The following is a 19485-nucleotide window of genomic DNA, read 5'->3' on the forward strand; positions in this document are numbered from 1 at the left end:
TTAAACAGAAGTCTTGTCTTCCTTGTTGTCTCTGTATCCAGAGTAAATAACTGCAGGATGACAAATGAAGGTTGTGCTGCTCTGGTATCAGCTCTGGGTTTAAACCCCTCACACCTGAGAGAGCTGGAGCTGAGTGGGAATAAACTGGGAGGATCAGGAATGAAGGAGCTCTGTGATGTGCTGAAGAATCAACAACTCAAACTGCTGAAACTGGGGTAAAGGCATCATTTATAATAAAATATATAATGTCAGAAAGAGCAGAGGTCTTTAAGAAGACTTTTATAAACACTGGACAGAAGCTAGCAGTTAATCTACAGATAATAAAATCCTACAGGTAAATGAAGTTACAGTAACAGATTAATGTACAGTATGGAACTGTGAGATGATTACACACTACAGCAGGAATTACAGATACCACCAGCAAGAATTCTTAAAGACACAAAGTCAACAGTGAGGTATAAAGTGATACGATACTCAGACATGATCAGAGCAACATGTAGAGACAGATGCAGAAGAACAGAACAGGAGCCTGATAAGGAAACTTCACACTCTTTAAGTAGATTAAAGTAAATTAAATAGAGAAAAATTATACTGATATTAGACAAAGTTACCTGCTCTGTCTCTCTCTCTCTCTCTCTCTCTCTCTCTCTCTCTCTCTCTCTCTCTCTCTCTCTCTCTCTTTCTCGCACATTCTCTCTCTCTCTCTCTCTCTCTCTCTCTCTCGCTCTCTCTCTTTCTCGCACATTCTCTCTCTCTCTCTCTCTCTCTCTCTCTCTCTCTCTCTCTCTCTCTCTCTCTCTCTCTCTCTGTAGGTTGTATAAATGCAGTCTCACTGAAGATGACTGTACTGCTGTTGTAGCAGCTCTGAGGACAAACCCCTCACACATCAAGGAGCTGGACCTGAGTGACAATACAATTGGAGACACAGGAGTGAAGCAGCTCTGTGATCTACTGAAGACCTCAAACTGCTGTCTGGAGAAACTGAAGTAAATTATTTTTAGTCTTTATTGAGAAAAAAAGGAATGAGTGATAAAATGAAGAAATTTCTATAACAGGTTCTGAATTTACAATAGAAGAAAAGACATTTTAAATTAAAATTGACTATCTGAAATCAGTTACTATTTTTAATAAGAAAGTAAAAAATAGTTCATCTAAATCCTTTAATTATAAACAGGTAACACCTGTAGCTTAATTAATCTAATTACATGAATCTCCTGTGAAATGTGACCTGTGCTTCTCTTAAATAATGGTTCTAACTGTTATCTACTGGCCTGTACTGAGATTATTATTAATTACAAAGCCTTCAGTGATGCTCTGTCACTGTCATGTCACTGTCTCACTGTGAAATGTCCTTTATTAATATTTTCTTTCAGAATAAATAACTGTAATCTCACACAAACACAATGTGGTGATCTGGCTAAAGCTCTGGAATCAAACTCCTCATCACCTCTGAAAGAGCTGGAGCTCAGAGGGAACTACAGTGTGTCAGGATGGAACATTTTTAGTAATTTTCTTGGGAATTCAGACTCTAAGTTGATTTTGAGGTGAGTTTCTGATTTACACGAATGTACATTAATTAAACACTGGAAATATTTTACACTGTAATATTTTGTGCTTTATGCTTCCACCAATAAGTGGTGAAGGTGTTAAGTTTGCATGTTTTTCTTCGGTCCAAGATTCTCATTATGGTATCATCATAACCAGCAGTTCTTCCTCAGTAGCTTTCTTCATGTATAAATGTTATTTTAAGGGTTTTTCTGCTATAACAATTAGTAAGAACACAAAGTAGACTTACTGATAGCAGAGACATCCTCATCTATGTCAATTTGTTAAAGTTCTGTAAACTTAGCAATTTAGTAATTAATCATAAACTAAAGACAGTCTAAACCCATGATGAGAGCTGGTAGTCGGACTAATTCAGCTTCAACTTTCTGAATCTGATCCCTGCAAATAAAATAGAAAACCTCTTCTGAAAACAGTTTAACAAGAGACAGAGATGTAGAAACCAGGACAAGCCCATAAAAAACAACACAGCTCAGTAAAGCATTTAATAGAGTAATGACAGATCGTGAGACGGAGGATCGATTTGCACGCTCTTTAATTCATGCTCAAGGTACAACAGGCTTAGGTCAGAATCAAAAAACACAATATCGGAGAAGAGGCAAAAATCACAAACAGTAATACAAGCAGGAGGTCGGGGCAGGCGGCAGACAATCATAGAACAGAGCTAAATCAAAACAGAGTCAAAACCAGGAATACACAGACAGGAAAATGCTCAGACCGATTGCAGAGGCAAATCGAGACTTCACAGAGAAAGGGAGTTCAAGTTCATGCTTTTATAGGAAGCAGGTGATTGAAAGCAGCTGGTGGTGTAATTATGACAGGAGCGGTGGTTTGTGGGAGATGTAGTTCAGAAGTGGCTAGAACTCGGGCGAAGGTTCCCTCTGGTGGAGGTTGGGAGGCAAGGCAGGTGCTTCATTCATAACACAGCCCTCACCCCCCCCCCCCTGCGAGAGGCTCCCGAAGCGAGGACGAGTGCGGCGTCGGGGATGCCCGCGTGGTCGAGGGGCTGGTTTGTATGCATGAGCCTGGTGAAACTCAGCAGTGAGTGATGGGAGAGCCGTACCCATTGTCCAGGCTGATAGTCTGGGTGTGGTCTACAGCGCCTGTCAGTTAGTAGCCTCTGGCGGCAGATGGCTCTCTTTAGCGGGCGGTGCGCCACACTCCAGGTCTCCTCGATCTTACGGAACCAGTCATCCACTCCAGGCAGATCAGAGGGTTTGCCAGACCACGGAAAGAGGGGTGGCTGGTATCCAAGGACACATTGAAAGGGCGTGAGACTGGTGGCTGGTTTGATGAGTGAGTTCTGTGCGTACACCGCCCACATTAGATACTTGCTCCAGTCAGTCTGGTTATTGTGGCAGTAGGAACGGAGAAAATGTGTGAGGTCTTGGTTGAGACGCTCGGTTAGACCGTTGGATTGTGGGCTCCTTGACTGGAGGTAAGGCTGACGTTGATATTTAGTCTCTTGAAGAAAGCTGCCCACACTCGGGAGGTGAACTGCGGCCCCCTGTCTGAGACGATGTCCTCAGGGATGCCGTAGAAACGAAACACATAACTGCACAAGGTTTCTGCCGTTTTGAATGCCGTGAGTAGTTTGGGTAGGGCTATCAGGCAGCATGCTTTGGAGAACCGGTCCACAACTGTGAGGATGACGGTGCAGTTATCGGACTTGGGCAGATCGGTAATGAAATCAATGGCGATGTAGGACCAGGGGCGCTGAGGAGTAGTTGTAGCAGGGGAGAATGTAAGTTCTTGGGCACGTAGGTCTTGGTAGCAGGACAGTCATTCGGAGGTGGAGCGAGCGCATTAGCCTGGGAAATCTGGGTCACTATGTCCCATTGGATGGGAGCGATAATTTGAGTCTCAGGAATGATGGGCTCTGTCTGAAAGGGCTGGTCAGGTTCATTGCTCAGGCGGGAAAGTGCATCGGCTTTTAATGTTCTTTGAACCGGGCCTGTAGGTTACAGTGAAGTGGAATCGTGTGAAGAACATTGCCCATTGAGCTTGATGGGGATTCATCTGCTTGGCCGAGCGTAGGTACTCGAGGTTTTTATGGTCTGTGATAACTGTGAACGGCTTCTGAGCACCCTCTAGCCAGTGTCGCCACTCCTCAAAGGCCGCCTTCATGGCCAGTAGCTCCCCGTCCCCTACGTCCTAATTACGTTCAGCGGCATATAGTTTCTTTGAGTAGTAAGCACACGGAAACAACTTGTTAGCCGGACCTTGTCGTTGAGAAAGAACCGCTCCGATGCCTGTACTGGAGGCGTCCACCTCTACTATGAACGGCCGAGCCTTATCAGGGTGGTGCAGGATGGGAGCTGTTATGAAGCGCTCCTTTAGCAGGTGAAAAGCCTGGATATCTAAAGGTGACCGCGATAGACGGGGCAAGGTTTTCTTCGTCAGTGACGTGAGTGGTGCTGCGACCATGCTGAACTCGTGAATGAAGTGACGATAGAAATTCATCAAGCCAAGAAAGCGTTGTAATTCTTTGACAGTCTGGGGCGTGGGCCAATTTAACACTGCCTCTACTTTGGACTCGTCCATGGCAATCCCACCGGCAGAAATGACATAACCCGGGAATGACATTGAGGTTGTGTGGAATTCACATTTTTCGGCTTTAGCATAGAGCTGATGTTGTATCAGTCTTTTCAGCACTGCACGCACGTGCTGGACGTGAGCGTCCATGGTTTCAGAATATATTAATATGTCGTCAATGTAGACGATTACCCATCGATCCAGCATGTCTCGGGAACACATCACTGATGAATGACTGGAACACAGAAGGACTGTTAGCTAGGCCGAACGGCATACCCAAGTATTCATAATGGCTGGACTGTGTGGAGAAGGCGGTCTTCCATTCGTCCCCCTCTCTGATGCGGATCAGGTTATAAGCACTGCGTAAATCCAATTTGGTGAAGAACCTGGCTTTGCGCAGCTGTTCCAGGGCGACATGGTAGCGAAATTTGACGGTAACCTCGTTCAGAGCTCGATAATCTATGCAGGGGCGGAGCCCCCCATCTTTCTTCTTTACAAAAAAGAAGCCAGATAATGCTGGTGACACAGAATGCTGAATAAACCCCTTTTTTTAATTCCACCTCAATATATGCATTCATAAGCTCGGTCTCTGGCCGTGTCAGCGGGAAAATTCTGCCTTTTGGGGGCGTGGGGTTGGGTAGGAGCTCGATGCTGCAGTCACCGGGATGGTGAGGAGAGAGTGAGGAGGTAGCTTGGTACCTTGACTTTGCTAAATGCCTCTAATAGGTCGTGATATTCAGCCGGGAGATCGGGGTGGATGGGAATGGCCGGCGAGGTGGTTGCGTAGTATAGCGGAAGTTCATAACAAATAGGTTGTGAGCTGTAAAACTAGAAAGTTAGCTAAATACAGTCATTTCCATATTGTTACATTTACATTACATTTATTACATTATTAATGCTGAGGCATCAGAATAATTTTCTGTGCTGGTTCACATAATTTAACATCAGCATCTTGTGAGGACAAACATCCAGAGGTCTGTTATCAGTATCATCATGAAAGGTGTTTTCTCTCTACAGAATTTTGAGTCCTGAAGCAGAAAAGGTCTGTGATTATCTGAGTAAAGTTCTGGGTACAAACCCCTTACTGCAGAGAGAACTGGATCTGAGTGGGAAAATATCTGGAGACTCAGAAGTAGAGCAGCTCTCTGTTTTACTGAAGGATCCACACTGCAGACCTGAAACACTTCAGTAAGGAATTAAATTCTATATTAATCTGTAAACTTCAGTTAGTGATGTTAATGTTGAATGGTTTGTCTTTAGGTGATCAATCATTCATCTAGTTTTCAGTCTTTTTCAGTAGTAATGAGTAGTTTGAGGAGAAAAGACGCTCCTCTGCATACAGAAGTGTTAAAGAAAATCCCTGTGATTTATTGTGTTTTCAGACTCAGTGAGTGTAATCTGACAGAGAAAGGATGTTCAGCTCTGCTCACAGCTCTCAGATCAGAACACTCCACCCTGAAGGAGCTGAATCTGAGTAAGAACAGGATTCAGGATTCAGGAGTGAAGCTGCTCTCTGAGGAACTGAAGAAGAAACACTGTAAACTGGAGAGACTGAGGTAATGTCTAATACACACTTCATTTATAATCCAGACGATGATAGAGATGTAAAATATTTATTTGGAATTCAGTAAAACCTTTCTTTTTTAAAATTTAAAAATGTTCCTTTTTTTCTTTAAAGCCATGAATTATTGTAATATTAGTTTGTTAATTACAACAAAACATTTTTACAGGCTGATTTCTATACGTAACACATCTTAAAGGTGCGGTCTCCGATTTTTGAAAGCCAATGTCGAAATTTGAAATCACCAAAACAAACACGCCCCTAACCCAAATGGGTCCCACCCCTGTATCGATAGCTCCGCCCACACATACATATGTAACCCAGGTAACTAATGGAAAGAAACGTGTCTTTATCATAGCTGAAGGGAAGAACAATACGATTGTAGATAAACAAACAAGCAAAAATGACACACAAGCATAATGATGTAAAGGACAAAGGCATATATTAGTTCTGTGTAACAAAGCAAAACCAACGTTACTCACCTATCGAGAAGGAAAAAAGCGCCTCGGCGTCTTAAGTAAAGTCGGCCACATATTCACAGGTCGGAGTTTCCCGAGTCGATAACTCCTGAGCTAAACGCTGTTACTACACAAAACGTGGTTGTAGCTGCCTCTCTACATTACTACGATAGAAAAGAGGTGTTATTTGTGTAGTAACAGCGTTTAGCTCAGGAGTTATTGACTCGGGAAACAGGAATCTCTGAATATGCGCCAACTTCCTGCTCCTTCAGTTCTCTCCAGCGCTGGAAAGCTGAGCCTATATTAACTCATCCTACTTCTTGCCCTTATCATCACACATGCGCACTGAACATTCTCTCCGCCACATATTGACAAGCCCCTCCCATTTTGCTCATTGGCTACACGTTTGTTTTGACTCTGAGACCCCACCTTTAATGTTTAAAACTACAGATATTTATATTGTGCAATATTTTGAATATACTAAAATAAAATTAAAATTAATTTTGTTTTTTCAGGTTAATGGACAATAATATCAGAGAGGAAGGATACAGTGTTCTGTCTGAAGCTCTGCAATCATCTCACCTGATAGAGCTGGATCTCAGAGGGAACGACCCTGGAGCATCAGGAGTGAAGCTGCTCACTGATTTACTACAGGATCCAGACTGTAAACTGAACACACTGAGGTTAATATTATAAATCAATAAGAGAATAATTATTAATATACATATCAGGACTACTTGTTAAATATGTTCCATATGTTATATCTCTTCAATTTTACTGTGGCTTATGTTTTCCTCTTGTATAAAATCTTCTTTCTCTCTTTCTCTCTCTTTGCAGGTTGTTGAAAAGTTCTGCTGCACAGGAAGGTTGTGATTTCCTTTCTAGAGTTCTGGGTGTGAACCCCTTACTGCAGAGAGAACTCAATGTGAGTGAGAAAATATCTGGAGACTCGCAGGTGAAGCAGCTCTCTGCTCTTCTGGAGGATTCACACTGCAGACCAGAGAGACTCAAGTTAGTATTGATCACTTATTTATACTTAAACACTAGTGTATTCCTTTTGGAATGTAATAACTGTATATAATGTCATTAATGAAATATTTTAGTCTAATTTTAAACTGTATATTTTACATTAAACAATATAAAACTACATTTAAACAGAAGTCTTGTCTTCCTTGTTGTCTCTGTATCCAGAGTAAATAACTGCAGGATGACAAATGACGGTTGTGCTGCTCTGGTATCAGCTCTGGGTTTAAAGCCCTCACACCTGAGAGAGCTGGAGCTGAGTGGGAATAAACTGGGAGGATCAGGAATGAAGGAGCTCTGTGATGTGCTGAAGAATCAACAACTCAAACTGCTGAAACTGGGGTAAAGGCATCATTTATAATAAAATCTATAATGTCAGAAAGAGCAGAGGTCTTTAAGAAGACTTTTAGAAGACGTTCTGGTGAAATATGTCGTGTTACAGTTTGAATTACCAGATACAAAAAATATAAACTTGAATTATTATTAAAAGTAAGAGAAATCCTTCTAGAAATGTTATAAACACTGGACAGAAGCTAGCAGTTAATCTACAGATAATAAAATCCTACAGATAAATGAAGTTACAGTAACAGATTAATGTACAGTATGGAACTGTGAGATGATTACACACTACAGCAGGAATTACTGATACCACCAGCAAAGACACAAAGCCAACAGTGAGGTATAAAGTGATACGATACTCAGACATGATCAGAGCAACATGTAGAGACAAATACAGAAGAACAGAACAGGAGCCTGATAAGGAAACTTCACACTCTTTAAGTAGATTAAAGTAAATTAAATAGAGAAAAATTATGCTGAAATTAGACACAGTAACCTGCTCTCTCTCTCTCTCTCTCTCTCTCTCTCTCTCTCTCTCTCTCTCTCTCTCTCTCTCTCTCTCTCTCTCTCTCTCTCTCTCTCTCTCTGTAGGTTGTATAAATGCAGTCTCACTGAAGATGACTGTACTGCTGTTGTAGCAGCTCTGAGAACAAACCCCTCACACCTCAAGGAGCTGGACCTGAGTGACAATACAATTGGAGACACAGGAGTGAAGCAGCTCTGTGATCTACTGAAGACCTCAAACTGCTGTCTGGAGAAACTGAAGTAAATTATTTTTAGTCTTTATTGAGAAAAATAAAAGGAATGAGGGATAAAATGAAGAAATTTCTATAACAGGTTCTGAATTTACAATAGAAGAAAAGACATTTTGAATTAAAATTGATTATCTGAAATCAGTTACTATTTTTTAATAAGAAACTAAAAAATAGTTCATCTAAATACTTTAAGTATAAACAGGTAACACCTGTAGCTTAATTAGTCTCATTACATGAATCTCCTGTGAATTGTGACCTGTGCTTCTCTTAAATAATGGTTCTTTCTTCTTTTGGCTCTCAACGAAGGCGGTCGCATTTTCTCTCCGTCTCCCTCCCCCTTACTTTCCCTGCTTTGCTCCTCTCGTCTCGTCTATTGTCTTATACTTTTAGAGACTCTCTCCACACTGCTCTCCAAACTAAAAATCTGAACTTGATAAACTGGTCTCTCAATGCAATTGACACCATCCTCTCGACGAGAAGCTTGGGTTTGGGGGAACCTGACTGCCCTGCCGGAATGTTCGCAGCTGGCTATACGATGTACGTGTGGGAGAGGTGGTGGGTCGTGTGTCTGGCGGTTCTTTCCGTGGAGGACATTGAAGATATCTACCTATTCAAAGCCATTATAACAGGACTTCTGCTGATTGGATTAGGCATTGCCCTGGTTTATCTAGGAAATCAGAAAATGGTGACAGCTGCCTAAAACCTCCCAACCTCTCATGATTCATACAGTGGGCAGAGCGGTCAGCACTGAGGATGGGACTATTAACCACAATATGGATAACATCATGGAGAAGCTTTCTGCTTTGGAAAGAAAAATGGGTTGATTTGGAGACCAGAATGGACTAAGAGAGTAGTCATGTAAATTGGAATGCGACAACTCGCCCCAAGACCAAACAATCGCAATCTTATCTGCTTTCGGCTCCCCTCAACCAGCACTGGCCTCGGCCAAGGCGCTGTTGGAGCAACAAATCCCCTGAAAGAGCACTGCAGTGAGATGCTCTTGCATTCCTCCCCCCATTTTCACAGACACCTGTGGATTGTAGACTCTGTCTGGGACCTGATCAAGGCTGTCTCCATGGCAACTTGCTGTGTATCGCTATGACAATCTTGCGGACTGAGGCACCGAGATTTGATGCCGGGAGCAGCGACTCTCCAGGCCTACACACATACATACCTACACACACACACACACACACACACACACACACACACACACACACACACACACACACACACACACACACACACACACACACACACACACACACACACACGCGCGCACACACACACACACACACACACACACACACATGCACATATATAAAGATATGCACTCACCACCCCCCATCCCACACCATCGTCGCTTTGTACCTCCAGTCTGACAAGTGGGTCTGTGACCAGTGCCGAAGATAAAGGCAGCAGGACCTGATGGCTGCTTTCCTGTGCTTGATTACCCCCCACCCCCCACTCCCCTCCCCTGTTGCAAGTCATGTGTTTATGGCGTACTGTTTACATGCTTATGTTGCTGAGGTGTTTTTCCTGTTCCCACACTGTACTCCCCACAGGACAATAGTCTGGGGGTTGTTGATGGCTAATTTCCCTGGTACCTGTGACCAGTGACAATAAAGGCTACTACTAACTGTTGTCTACTGGCCTGTACTGAGATTATTATTAATTACAAAGCCTTCAGTGATGCTCTGTCACTGTCATGTCACTGTCTCACTGTCAAATGTCCTTTATTAATATTTTCTTTCAGAATAAATAACTGTAATCTCACACAAACACAATGTGGTGATCTGGCTAAAGCTCTGGAATCAAACTCCTCATCACATCTGAAAGAGCTGGAGCTCAGAGACAACTACAGTGTGTCAGGATGGAACATTTTTAGTTATTTTATAGGGAATCCAAACTCTAAGTTGATTTTGAGGTGAGTTTCTGATTTACATTAATGTACATTAATTAAACACTGGAAATATTTGACACTGTAATATTTTATGCTTTATGCTTCCACCAATAAGTGGTGAAGGTGTTAAGTTTGCATGTTTTTCTTCGGTCCAAGATTCTCATTATGGTATCATCATAACCAGCAGTTTTCCCTCAGTAGCTTTCTTCATGTATAAATGTTATTTTAAGGGTTTTTCTGGTATAACAATTAGTAAGAACACAAAGTAGACTTACTGATAACAGAGACATCCTCATCTATGCCAACCTGTTCTGTAAACTTAGTAATTTAGCATAAACTAAAGACAGTCTAAACCCATGATGAGAGCTGGTAGTCGGACTAATTCAACTTCAACTTTCTGAATCTGGTCCCTGCAAATAAAATAGAAAAACTCTTCTGAAAACAGTTTAACAAGAGACAGAGATGTAGAAACCAGGACAAGCTCACACAAAAAAACACAGCTCAGAAAAACATTTAATAGGTTGTGAGTTACAAAACTAGAAAGTTAGCTAAATAAAGTCATTTCCATATTGTTACATTTCATTACATTTATTACATTATTAATGCTGAGGCATCAGAATAATTGTCTGTGCTGGTTCACATCATTTAACATCAGCATCTTGTGAGGACAAACATCCAGAGGTCTGTTATCAGTATCATAATGAAAGGTGTTTTCTCTCTACAGAATTTTGAGTCCTGAAGCAGAAAAGGTCTGTGATTATCTGACTGAATTTCTGAGTACAAACCCCTTACTGCAGAGGGAACTGGATCTGAGTGGGAAAATATTTGGAGACTCTGGAGTGAAGCAGCTCTCTGTTCTACTGAAGGATCCACAGTGTAGGACTGAGACACTTCAGTAAGGAATTAAATTCTATATTAATCTGTAAACTTCAGTTAGTGATGTTAATGTTGAATGGTTTGTCTTTAGGTGATCAATCATTCATCTAGTTTTCAGTCTTTTTCAGTAGTAATGAGTAGTTTGAGGAGAAAAGATGCTCCTCTGTATACAGAAGTGTTAAAGAAAAACCCTGTGATTTATTGTGTTTTCAGACTCAGTGAGTGTAATCTGACAGAGAAAGGATGTTCAGCTCTGCTCACAGCTCTCAGATCAGAACACTCCACCCTGAAGGAGCTGAATCTGAGTAAGAACAGGATTCAGGATTCAGGAGTGAAGCTGCTCTCTGAGGAACTGAAGAAGAAACACTGTAAACTGGAGACTCTGAGGTAACGTCTAATACACACTTCATTTATAATGTAGATGCTCTGATAGAGATGTAAAATATTTATTTGTAATTCAGTAAAACATTTTCAAAATTTTAAAATTTTCCTTTTTTTCTTTAAAGACATGAATTATTGTAACATCAGTTTGTTTATTACAACAAAGTCATTTATACAAGCTGATTTCTATACGTAACACATCTTAATGTTTAAAACTACAGATGTTTATTTTTTGCAATATTTGGAAAATACTGAAATAAAATTCAAATTAATTTTGTTTTTTCAGGTTAATGGACAATAATATCAGAGAGGAAGGATACATCGCTCTGTCTGAAGCTCTGAAATCATCTCACCTGATAGAGCTGGACCTCGGAGGAAACGACCCTGGAGCATCAGGAGTGAAGCTGCTGACTGATTTACTAGAGGATCCAGACTGTAAACTGAACACACTGAGGTGAGCAAATGATACAATAAATTGCCAAATGTCTGTGGCCCCCTGATCATCACACCCACAGGTGGTTCTTCTCCAAACTGTTACCATAAGGTCAGAAACACACAGTTCAGCTCCATGAAGACTTGGTGTGTTTATGTTGCAGTAGAAGAACTCGAGTGTCCTGATCCCTGAATGAACACAAATCCAAACAGTCTCCGTCTAACACAGGGGTCGGCAACCTTAAACAGTCAAAGAGCCATTTCGACCTGTTTCCCACAGAAAAAAAACACAGGGAGCCACAAAACTCTTTTGACATCTAAAATGAAGATAACACTGCATATATTGTTTTTTACCTTTATGGAAAGTATAGACAAAACTGTAGTGTGTTCATTCATGAAATCAATTCCACCCCCGCAACTCTTAATTTTTTTCATTGGTTGTTGCGTTAAATCCTTCCCAGATAGTGCTATTTTCTGATTGGCTATTGTGTAGCCTCTTTTTTTTTGATTGGCTGATAAGTGTCAGGCTCGACTAAGAGCTCCAGGGCAGACGTGCTTTATTCCTTCCCGTTTCCATAGAGACAGCGGTGCGGACTGATACATTTTGGGCACTGCGGCTTATTCATTCATTCATTAATTTTCCATGCTTATCCGAACTACCTCGGGTCACGGGGAGCCTGTGCCTATAGTAGGCGTCATCGAGCATCAAGGCAAGATACACCCTGGACGGAGTGCCAACTCATCGCAGTGCACACACATGACTGTCACTCTCAATGCGTGACACTTGACAGGCCTGCCTGACATCAAAATTTTAATTTGCCGGCTGCAGCAAACCAAAAATGAGTTTGCTTCTGTGTGTCGGATTTCGCAAGTCAGCAGTTAGGATGCATACAGTATTATGAGCGACCCAAAAAAAAAATTAAACACGGTTTATTTGAATGTTACAAGAGCATCATAATCTTAGAATTTAGTATTACATTTTTTATAAAAACTAACAAACTAAAATAAATTGAAATTAAATATTTATTTTCCAAATCTACAGGGAGCCGCAGCAGCGGGATGAAAGAGCCGCTTGCGGCTCCGGAGCCGCAGGTTGCCGACCCCTGGTCTAACATCTAGAACATGCATTTACCATCTTAGAAATGCTCAATTTTTAATTTATTTAGTCAAACAAAACTTTTTTTTAAAACTTATACAGAAGACAAATGATGACATTCTGTCTGTATCTATCAGTGACTTACTGCCTGATTTCCTGTTTGTGGCTGTGAAAGTTCACATATTAAAATATCAATAGAACTAATTGTGGATTTTGGACAGTTGACACTAAATAAGTCAGACGTGTCCCAGTACAATTGTGTCTCTACCAGTAAAATATCAAGGTAATATTCCAGTAACAGAAAACATACCTGCTGTCTCACCTCACTACACCTCTTAATAATATATTCAGTTTAACCCAACACCTTTTACATTTAATTAAGAATCACTCATTTTTAAGATCAGTAGTTAAAATGATCTGATACTGAAGGTTTCAGCAGAGACTGACATCTAATGGAGGATTCAGGAGGCTGGAAGTTAAATAAAGGATGAAACTGTTAATAATTTAATCTGTTTCTGTTTCCTGACTACAGGCTGTTAAAAAGTCCTGATGCAGTGAAGGTCTGTGATTCTCTGACTGAGGTTCTGGGTACAAACCCCTTACTGCTGAGAGAACTGGATCTGAGTGGGAAAATAAAAGGAGACTCAGGAGTGAAGCAGCTCTCTGTTCTACTGAAGGATTCACACTGCAGAACTGAGAAACTTACGTATGTCACTTAAATGTTTATAGTCTTAACTATTACTTTTAAAATATAAAATTATACTTTTTTCTTAACTATAATCACTGTATGATTCATATAAACTCATTGTCATGTGATCATCAGAATAAAATGTTCCTTAAAGTGAAGATTTTCTTTCCACTGTTTCTGGTTATCTTTAGGCTAAAGGTCTGTAGTATAACAGAAGAAGGCTGTTCAGATTTGTCTTCATCTCTTTATTTAAATCCTGCACACATAAGAGAGATGGATCTGAGTGAGAATAAATTAGGAAACTCTGGAGTGCAGAAGCTTTGTGTACTGCTGCAACATCAGTCCTGTAACCTGCAGATACTGAGGTGAGCTTCTGCTTCTGCTCTTTAACATGTACATAAGAGCTTGTGACTTTACATGTAGAATACAAACACAGGCTACATGTAGAACATATATGTCTTAAATCTTCTTGGCATACGTACTATATAGATGCTAAAAATAATACAATGTTAAGTCTTTATCAGACATCAGAGTATCATTAATACCACACAATGTTCTCTCTTTAGACTTTCAGACTGCAGTATAACAGAGGAAGGATACATCGCTCTGTCTGAAGCTCTGAAATCATCTCACCTGATAGAGCTGGATCTCAGAGGGAACGACCCTGGAGCATCAGGAGTGAAGCTGCTCACTGATTTACTACAGGATCCAGACTGTAAACTGTACACACTCAGGTCAGCAAAATACATGTCCAAATGTTTAAGAACTAAGAATCCAGATACTGTTCCAGCATAACAATATCCCTGTGCACAAGCAGCTCCATGAAGACTCTATGGTGTAGAGGTTAATGTTGGAGTGGAAGAACTCCTGATTAGAGCCCTGACCTCAACCCCACATAACACAGATCATATGGCTGTGATGGTCAGTGTGACCGTTCGAGGTGCAAACTGCAGTTTAAGGGCTCAGAAAAATACAATATTCACATAGCTAGGCAAAAAGTCAGAAATCATGTAATCATATCAAAATGTAATCATATTTAAAAGTTCACATATTAACATATCAATAGAATTTCAGTCAGGACCACTTGAGTCAAAATAAAGACAAGTCTTTGACAAATTTTTTATTTGCAAGCTTATGAAATTTACATTTGGCGGTATGGCTCTGTTCTGAATTCCCCATCCTTTTCATGAGCTCCATGAAAGCTGGTCAGGGAACAGCAGCAGCTTCGTGGGGGGACAATCTCCCATTTAACTGGGAAGCAGCCAGACAAAATCCCCCCATTTAGAACAGAGCCTGCATCAGTGACAACAGAATGACACTGATTAAGTTAAACACAGTTTCAAGGAGGAGCTAGGGGAGGAGGTGGGTTGCAGCAATGCAGAGGAAACAGCCAAGCAGACAGACTGAAAAATGCATTTAAATAGGGCGCCCTGTTTGAAAGGGACCAATAGCGCACTTAGGAATCAGATCAGCTGACGGGCGGGGTTAGAAAATTGACATCAGCTGATAGCCGAGCTTGACTATGTGGCCTGCCTGAACTGACGCTGAACACTATATTTCAGTCAGGACCACTTGAGTCAAAAGAAAGACAATTCTTTGACATATTTACATTTTTTATTTGCAAGCTTATGAAATTCACATTTGGCGGTATGGCTCTGTTCTGAATTCCCCATCCTTTTCATGAGCTCCATGAAAGCTACAGTAGTCAGGGAACAGCAGCAGCTTTGGGAGGGTACAATCTCCCATTTAACTGGAAAAGCAGCCAGACAAAACCCCCCCCAAACAGACCATACCAGGCAATCCTCCCTGGCTCTTCATGCTAACTGAAGAGCCAGCAGAGGATTAAAGCGAGCTTTTCACTAGCCAAACTTATTAGTAAAATACCAACAGAGCAGAGGACATGTTATTATCAGGCACGGAAAGCAGTTCCTTTACCATTTACTAGCAACCACTGACCATTAAACCCCCCCCCCCAACCAACGGAAGGCGCAGTGGCTGTATACGATTCAAGGCTGCAGTAGACTCCAGAACATCATGAACATCATGCCATCCCAATTTCCCAAGGAGCAACCAGAAACTTTAACGTTCCACTCCTGGTTCAGCTACCTTAGGGACAGCAGCAGGGGAGGAGAGCTAGCGTAGCAGCAGCAGAGCTAGCTCAATCACAAACAGACCACAAGAACCAAGTGCCTCCTCCCTGAAAATCCACCGAGTAGCCATCCCTCTAGGATCCAACCAAAAACCTGAGAAAGGAGACTTCCAAAAGACCCAAAAAGAAATCCTGTCTTAACTTCCTTTTCCAACAAAGAATCGACAATTTCAGGTTCTTTAACAGCAGAAAGCAAATGATAGGCAAACTAATGAGTAGGCAACCAAAACACTCCTGTGAAAACCTTGGATAAGTCCAGTTATTAAATAATTGAAAAAGCAGTGGTTTGGATGCTTCTCGGGGCATCTCAAGCTTTGGAACATTTACTTTTTTTTTTATTTATTTTTTTTTTTTTATTAATTTATTTATTTATATGTAACAAACAGAAACACAATACAAGCAGAGCCAGTAGCCATTGATTATCAATCCAAAGGTCACTACCTTTCTTTCGCTGGACACTGCTACAGAGAGGAGAGAATTTTAATCAAGCTTTTCATTTTCATTGCTGGCTAGAATTTAACCATTGTCAAGTAAAGAAGTTAGACCATTTGCCAGTAAATATTTCCTGCATAATGTATCACAACAGCCTAGCAAGGCACAGCATGACATAACATAATGCCTAGCAAGTCATGGCATAACATATCATAACTACCTAGCAGGGCATTATTTATTATTATTATTATTATTATTATTATTATTATTATTATTATTATTATTATTATTATTATTATTATTATTATTATTATTATTATTATGTTTTTGCAGGTTGATTAAAAGCTCTGCTGCACAGAAGGCCTGTAATTGGCTGAATTCAGTTGTATATGAAAACACTTTACTCCTGAAAGAGCTAGATCTGAGCAGGAAGGAAACAGGAGACTCAGGAATGGAGAAGCTCTCAGTTCTGATGAAAGACTCGCACTGTAAATTTCAGACAATAAAGTAAGTGTTCTGATGTTTGTATTGTAATGTTTCAGTTTCAGTCTGGTTTTATAATCAGAATATTTTCATCTGTCATGCAGTGTGATAGGAAACAGTTTTGAACTGGGTTGTGTGAGGAGCAACTAAGGAGAGATTTTTAGACACAACACACTTCAGTAGTTCCTTCCATTACAGGAGTGTCCACATGACTTTGGCCATGTAGTGTCGTGTTCTTTTGTAATTTTAATAGTAACTTTAAAGACTATTGACTGAGCAGGAAGACAATCATTAAGTTATTAGCACAGATTTATAGGGATTATTTACAGAGATATTGTAAAGGACCATATTTAACTGCCATTTTGCTATATGGGGTTTGGTCTGTTCACATAATTTAGATTTTACCAAGGATTAAAACTCCTATTGAATAATATCAACCAACAAAAATCATATTCTACAGATTCAGTACTACAGCTGACACTTTCATTTTCTCCTTTCAGGCTCAGTGAGTGTAACCTGACAGACAGAAGCTGCAGGTCTTTACACACAGTTCTCAGCTCAGAATCCTCCAAGCTGACTGAGGTGGATCTGAGCAGTAATCCTCTGGGAGACTCAGGAGTGAAGCAGCTTTGTGCTGGACTGAAGAGTCCAAACTGTAAACTGGAGACACTGAGGTCAGTTCATCTTTATTATTCAACTTCAGGTTTCACGTTAGAAGTTAAAATTGATTGAAATGCTTGTAGTGAGGATCATGGTTAGGCAATCAGTAAGCAGTATACAGGGAAATACCAGGAGTCAGACACCAGAAATCTAACAACTAACAGAAACAAAAACAGAGCAGAACTGTGGTGATTGGGAACAAGTTAGGAGTAATGGGCTCTGGGATGTATTGTCTAATGTGCCATGACTGGAGGCCACACTGCATTCTGGGAAACTGAGATCATTGATGGAGTTGGCCTGACACCAGAAAAATGGTAATAGTGCCCTTTATTAAATGATTAAGCATTGATTGAAGGGTTGATTACTACCAAGATGTTCGAAACTTTGAAGAAAACATTACAGTTACCTTTTAATTCTGATTCTGATATTCATTCAAACCACAAAGCAAAAGCATTTTAAACTAAATCCTACCAAACAGAAAATGTTACATTTACATCTCTGTCATGAATAAATAATAATAAACATTTGTTCTCACAGACTTTCAGACTGCAGTATAACAGAGGAAGGATACATCGCTCTGTCTGAAGCTCTGAAATCATCTCACCTGATAGAGCTGGATCTCAGAGGGAACGACCCTGGAGCATCAGGAGTGAAGCTGCTCACTGATTTACTACAGGATCCAGACTGTAAACTGTACACACTCAGGTCAGCAATTTATAACAATTACATGACAATGTTGACTTCTTTCATTATTTACGAATGTATTAACAAGCAAATGTAGTTTATTACTATTTGAAGGTATATTTAATGTAAAATTATTAATGAGTGTTTTTTTCTCCTTACAGACTGTTGAAAAGTCCTGAAGCAGAGCAAGCCTTTAAACATCTGCATAATGTTCTAGACACAAACCCTTTATTGCAGACGGATCTGAACCTGAGTGGGAAAATAAAAGGAGACTCAGAAGTGAAGCAGCTCTCTGCTCTACTGAAGGATTCACACTGCAGAGCTGAGAAACTTACGTGTGTACATTAAATTATTATTATTATTATTATTATTATTATTATTATTATTATTATTATTATTATTATTATTATTATATAGTAGAATATAAGTTAATCTTTAGGGATTCTTTTGATTTTAACCTTCATGTAAAGTAAAACATCATGTGAAAAGGGAACAGACAAAGATAGTATTTCAGTCAGACACAATAAGAGCTCTGTATCTATAGAAGAATATTAAGGATGAGACAAAAATGTTGATGAATATGACTGTCATTATATTACATGCAGTGTGTGTTTAAACTCATATGACATGTGGTGGCTCCTCTGATCTTTTTATTCCTTTTTAGGCTTATTAAATGTGACCTAATGACAGAAAGCTGTACTACTCTTGCCAAAGTTCTCAGTTTACAGCCTTGTTTTCTAACTGAATTGGACCTGAGTGAAACCAGCCTACAGAATTCAGGGGTCATGGAATTATCTGAAGGACTCAAGAATCCATGCTGTAAACTGAAGATATTAAGGTACAGTGATATAAACATGTATAAGCAGTACTACCACTGGTACTGTTATTACTACTAATAACAATGTTAGATTATTTTTTAGACAAGCTATGACAGCATAACTAAAAGAGAGAGTCAGAAGGTGACAGACATGAGAGTTTCCTGGGACATAAAGTTTCCGACTACTCCACAGTCAGCAAACCTGAGAGAGTTCCGAGAGTGGTTAGGCGAAAGCATCAAACACATTTCAGTTCAACGAACTCTGCCCATGAACCCTCCAGATCTGTTCTTTCACCTAAGAAAAACTATAAATAGAAAGATTTACTAAACAAATGTGTTTTTAGCCTGGACACTGTAGACTTTGCTACTTGTGGGGTGCTAGCAAATAGCCTGAACCGTCTGATCGAAGTAAGCATAGCGGATAATTGGCAGATGTTTTTGTAAATGAACAAACTGGGACAACTGGACAAAATCCCCACAAAATCTTTCTTGGAATTTACCTTGGCTGTACTCCCTAAGGGGGGAAACAAAAATGTGTCCACACAACCATCCTGAGATCACAAGATTGGTGATATCATGAAGGCAGTGGTGGTAAACTCTCTCTCTCTCTCTCTCTCTCTCTCTCTCTCTCTCTCTCTCTCTCTCTCTCT

General features: G+C 40.3%; 2 protein-coding genes and 1 long non-coding RNA gene across 3 annotated transcripts in view; 2 read left to right on the forward strand and 1 right to left on the reverse strand.

Moving 5' to 3' along the window:
* Positions 1-19485, forward strand: part of LOC113657299 — a 1727325-nt gene that overhangs the window by 1221415 nt on the left and 486425 nt on the right. Inside the window, exons 121-141 of the mRNA XM_047822072.1 lie at positions 42-215; positions 813-986; positions 1374-1544; positions 5116-5286; positions 5481-5654; positions 6633-6800; positions 6955-7128; positions 7309-7482; positions 8071-8244; positions 9991-10161; positions 10862-11032; positions 11227-11400; positions 11681-11848; positions 13455-13628; positions 13802-13975; positions 14177-14344; positions 16525-16698; positions 17175-17348; positions 17872-18039; positions 18180-18353; positions 18683-18856. Of these exons, the coding sequence (XP_047678028.1) occupies positions 42-215; positions 813-986; positions 1374-1544; positions 5116-5286; positions 5481-5654; positions 6633-6800; positions 6955-7128; positions 7309-7482; positions 8071-8244; positions 9991-10161; positions 10862-11032; positions 11227-11400; positions 11681-11848; positions 13455-13628; positions 13802-13975; positions 14177-14344; positions 16525-16698; positions 17175-17348; positions 17872-18039; positions 18180-18353; positions 18683-18856 (3618 nt within the window). The remainder of the gene's footprint in view (positions 1-41; positions 216-812; positions 987-1373; positions 1545-5115; positions 5287-5480; positions 5655-6632; positions 6801-6954; positions 7129-7308; positions 7483-8070; positions 8245-9990; positions 10162-10861; positions 11033-11226; positions 11401-11680; positions 11849-13454; positions 13629-13801; positions 13976-14176; positions 14345-16524; positions 16699-17174; positions 17349-17871; positions 18040-18179; positions 18354-18682; positions 18857-19485) is intronic.
* The window catches only part of LOC125146171, a 1103650-nt gene that overhangs the window by 1047949 nt on the left and 36216 nt on the right, over positions 1-19485 (reverse strand). The window lies entirely within an intron of this gene.
* The window catches only part of LOC113638759 (protein NLRC3-like), a 266503-nt gene that overhangs the window by 83474 nt on the left and 163544 nt on the right, over positions 1-19485 (forward strand). The gene's annotated exons all lie outside the window — the stretch shown is intronic.

Source organism: Tachysurus fulvidraco, chromosome 13 (genome assembly GCF_022655615.1).
Source record: "Tachysurus fulvidraco isolate hzauxx_2018 chromosome 13, HZAU_PFXX_2.0, whole genome shotgun sequence".
Lineage (NCBI taxonomy): Eukaryota > Metazoa > Chordata > Actinopteri > Siluriformes > Bagridae > Tachysurus > Tachysurus fulvidraco.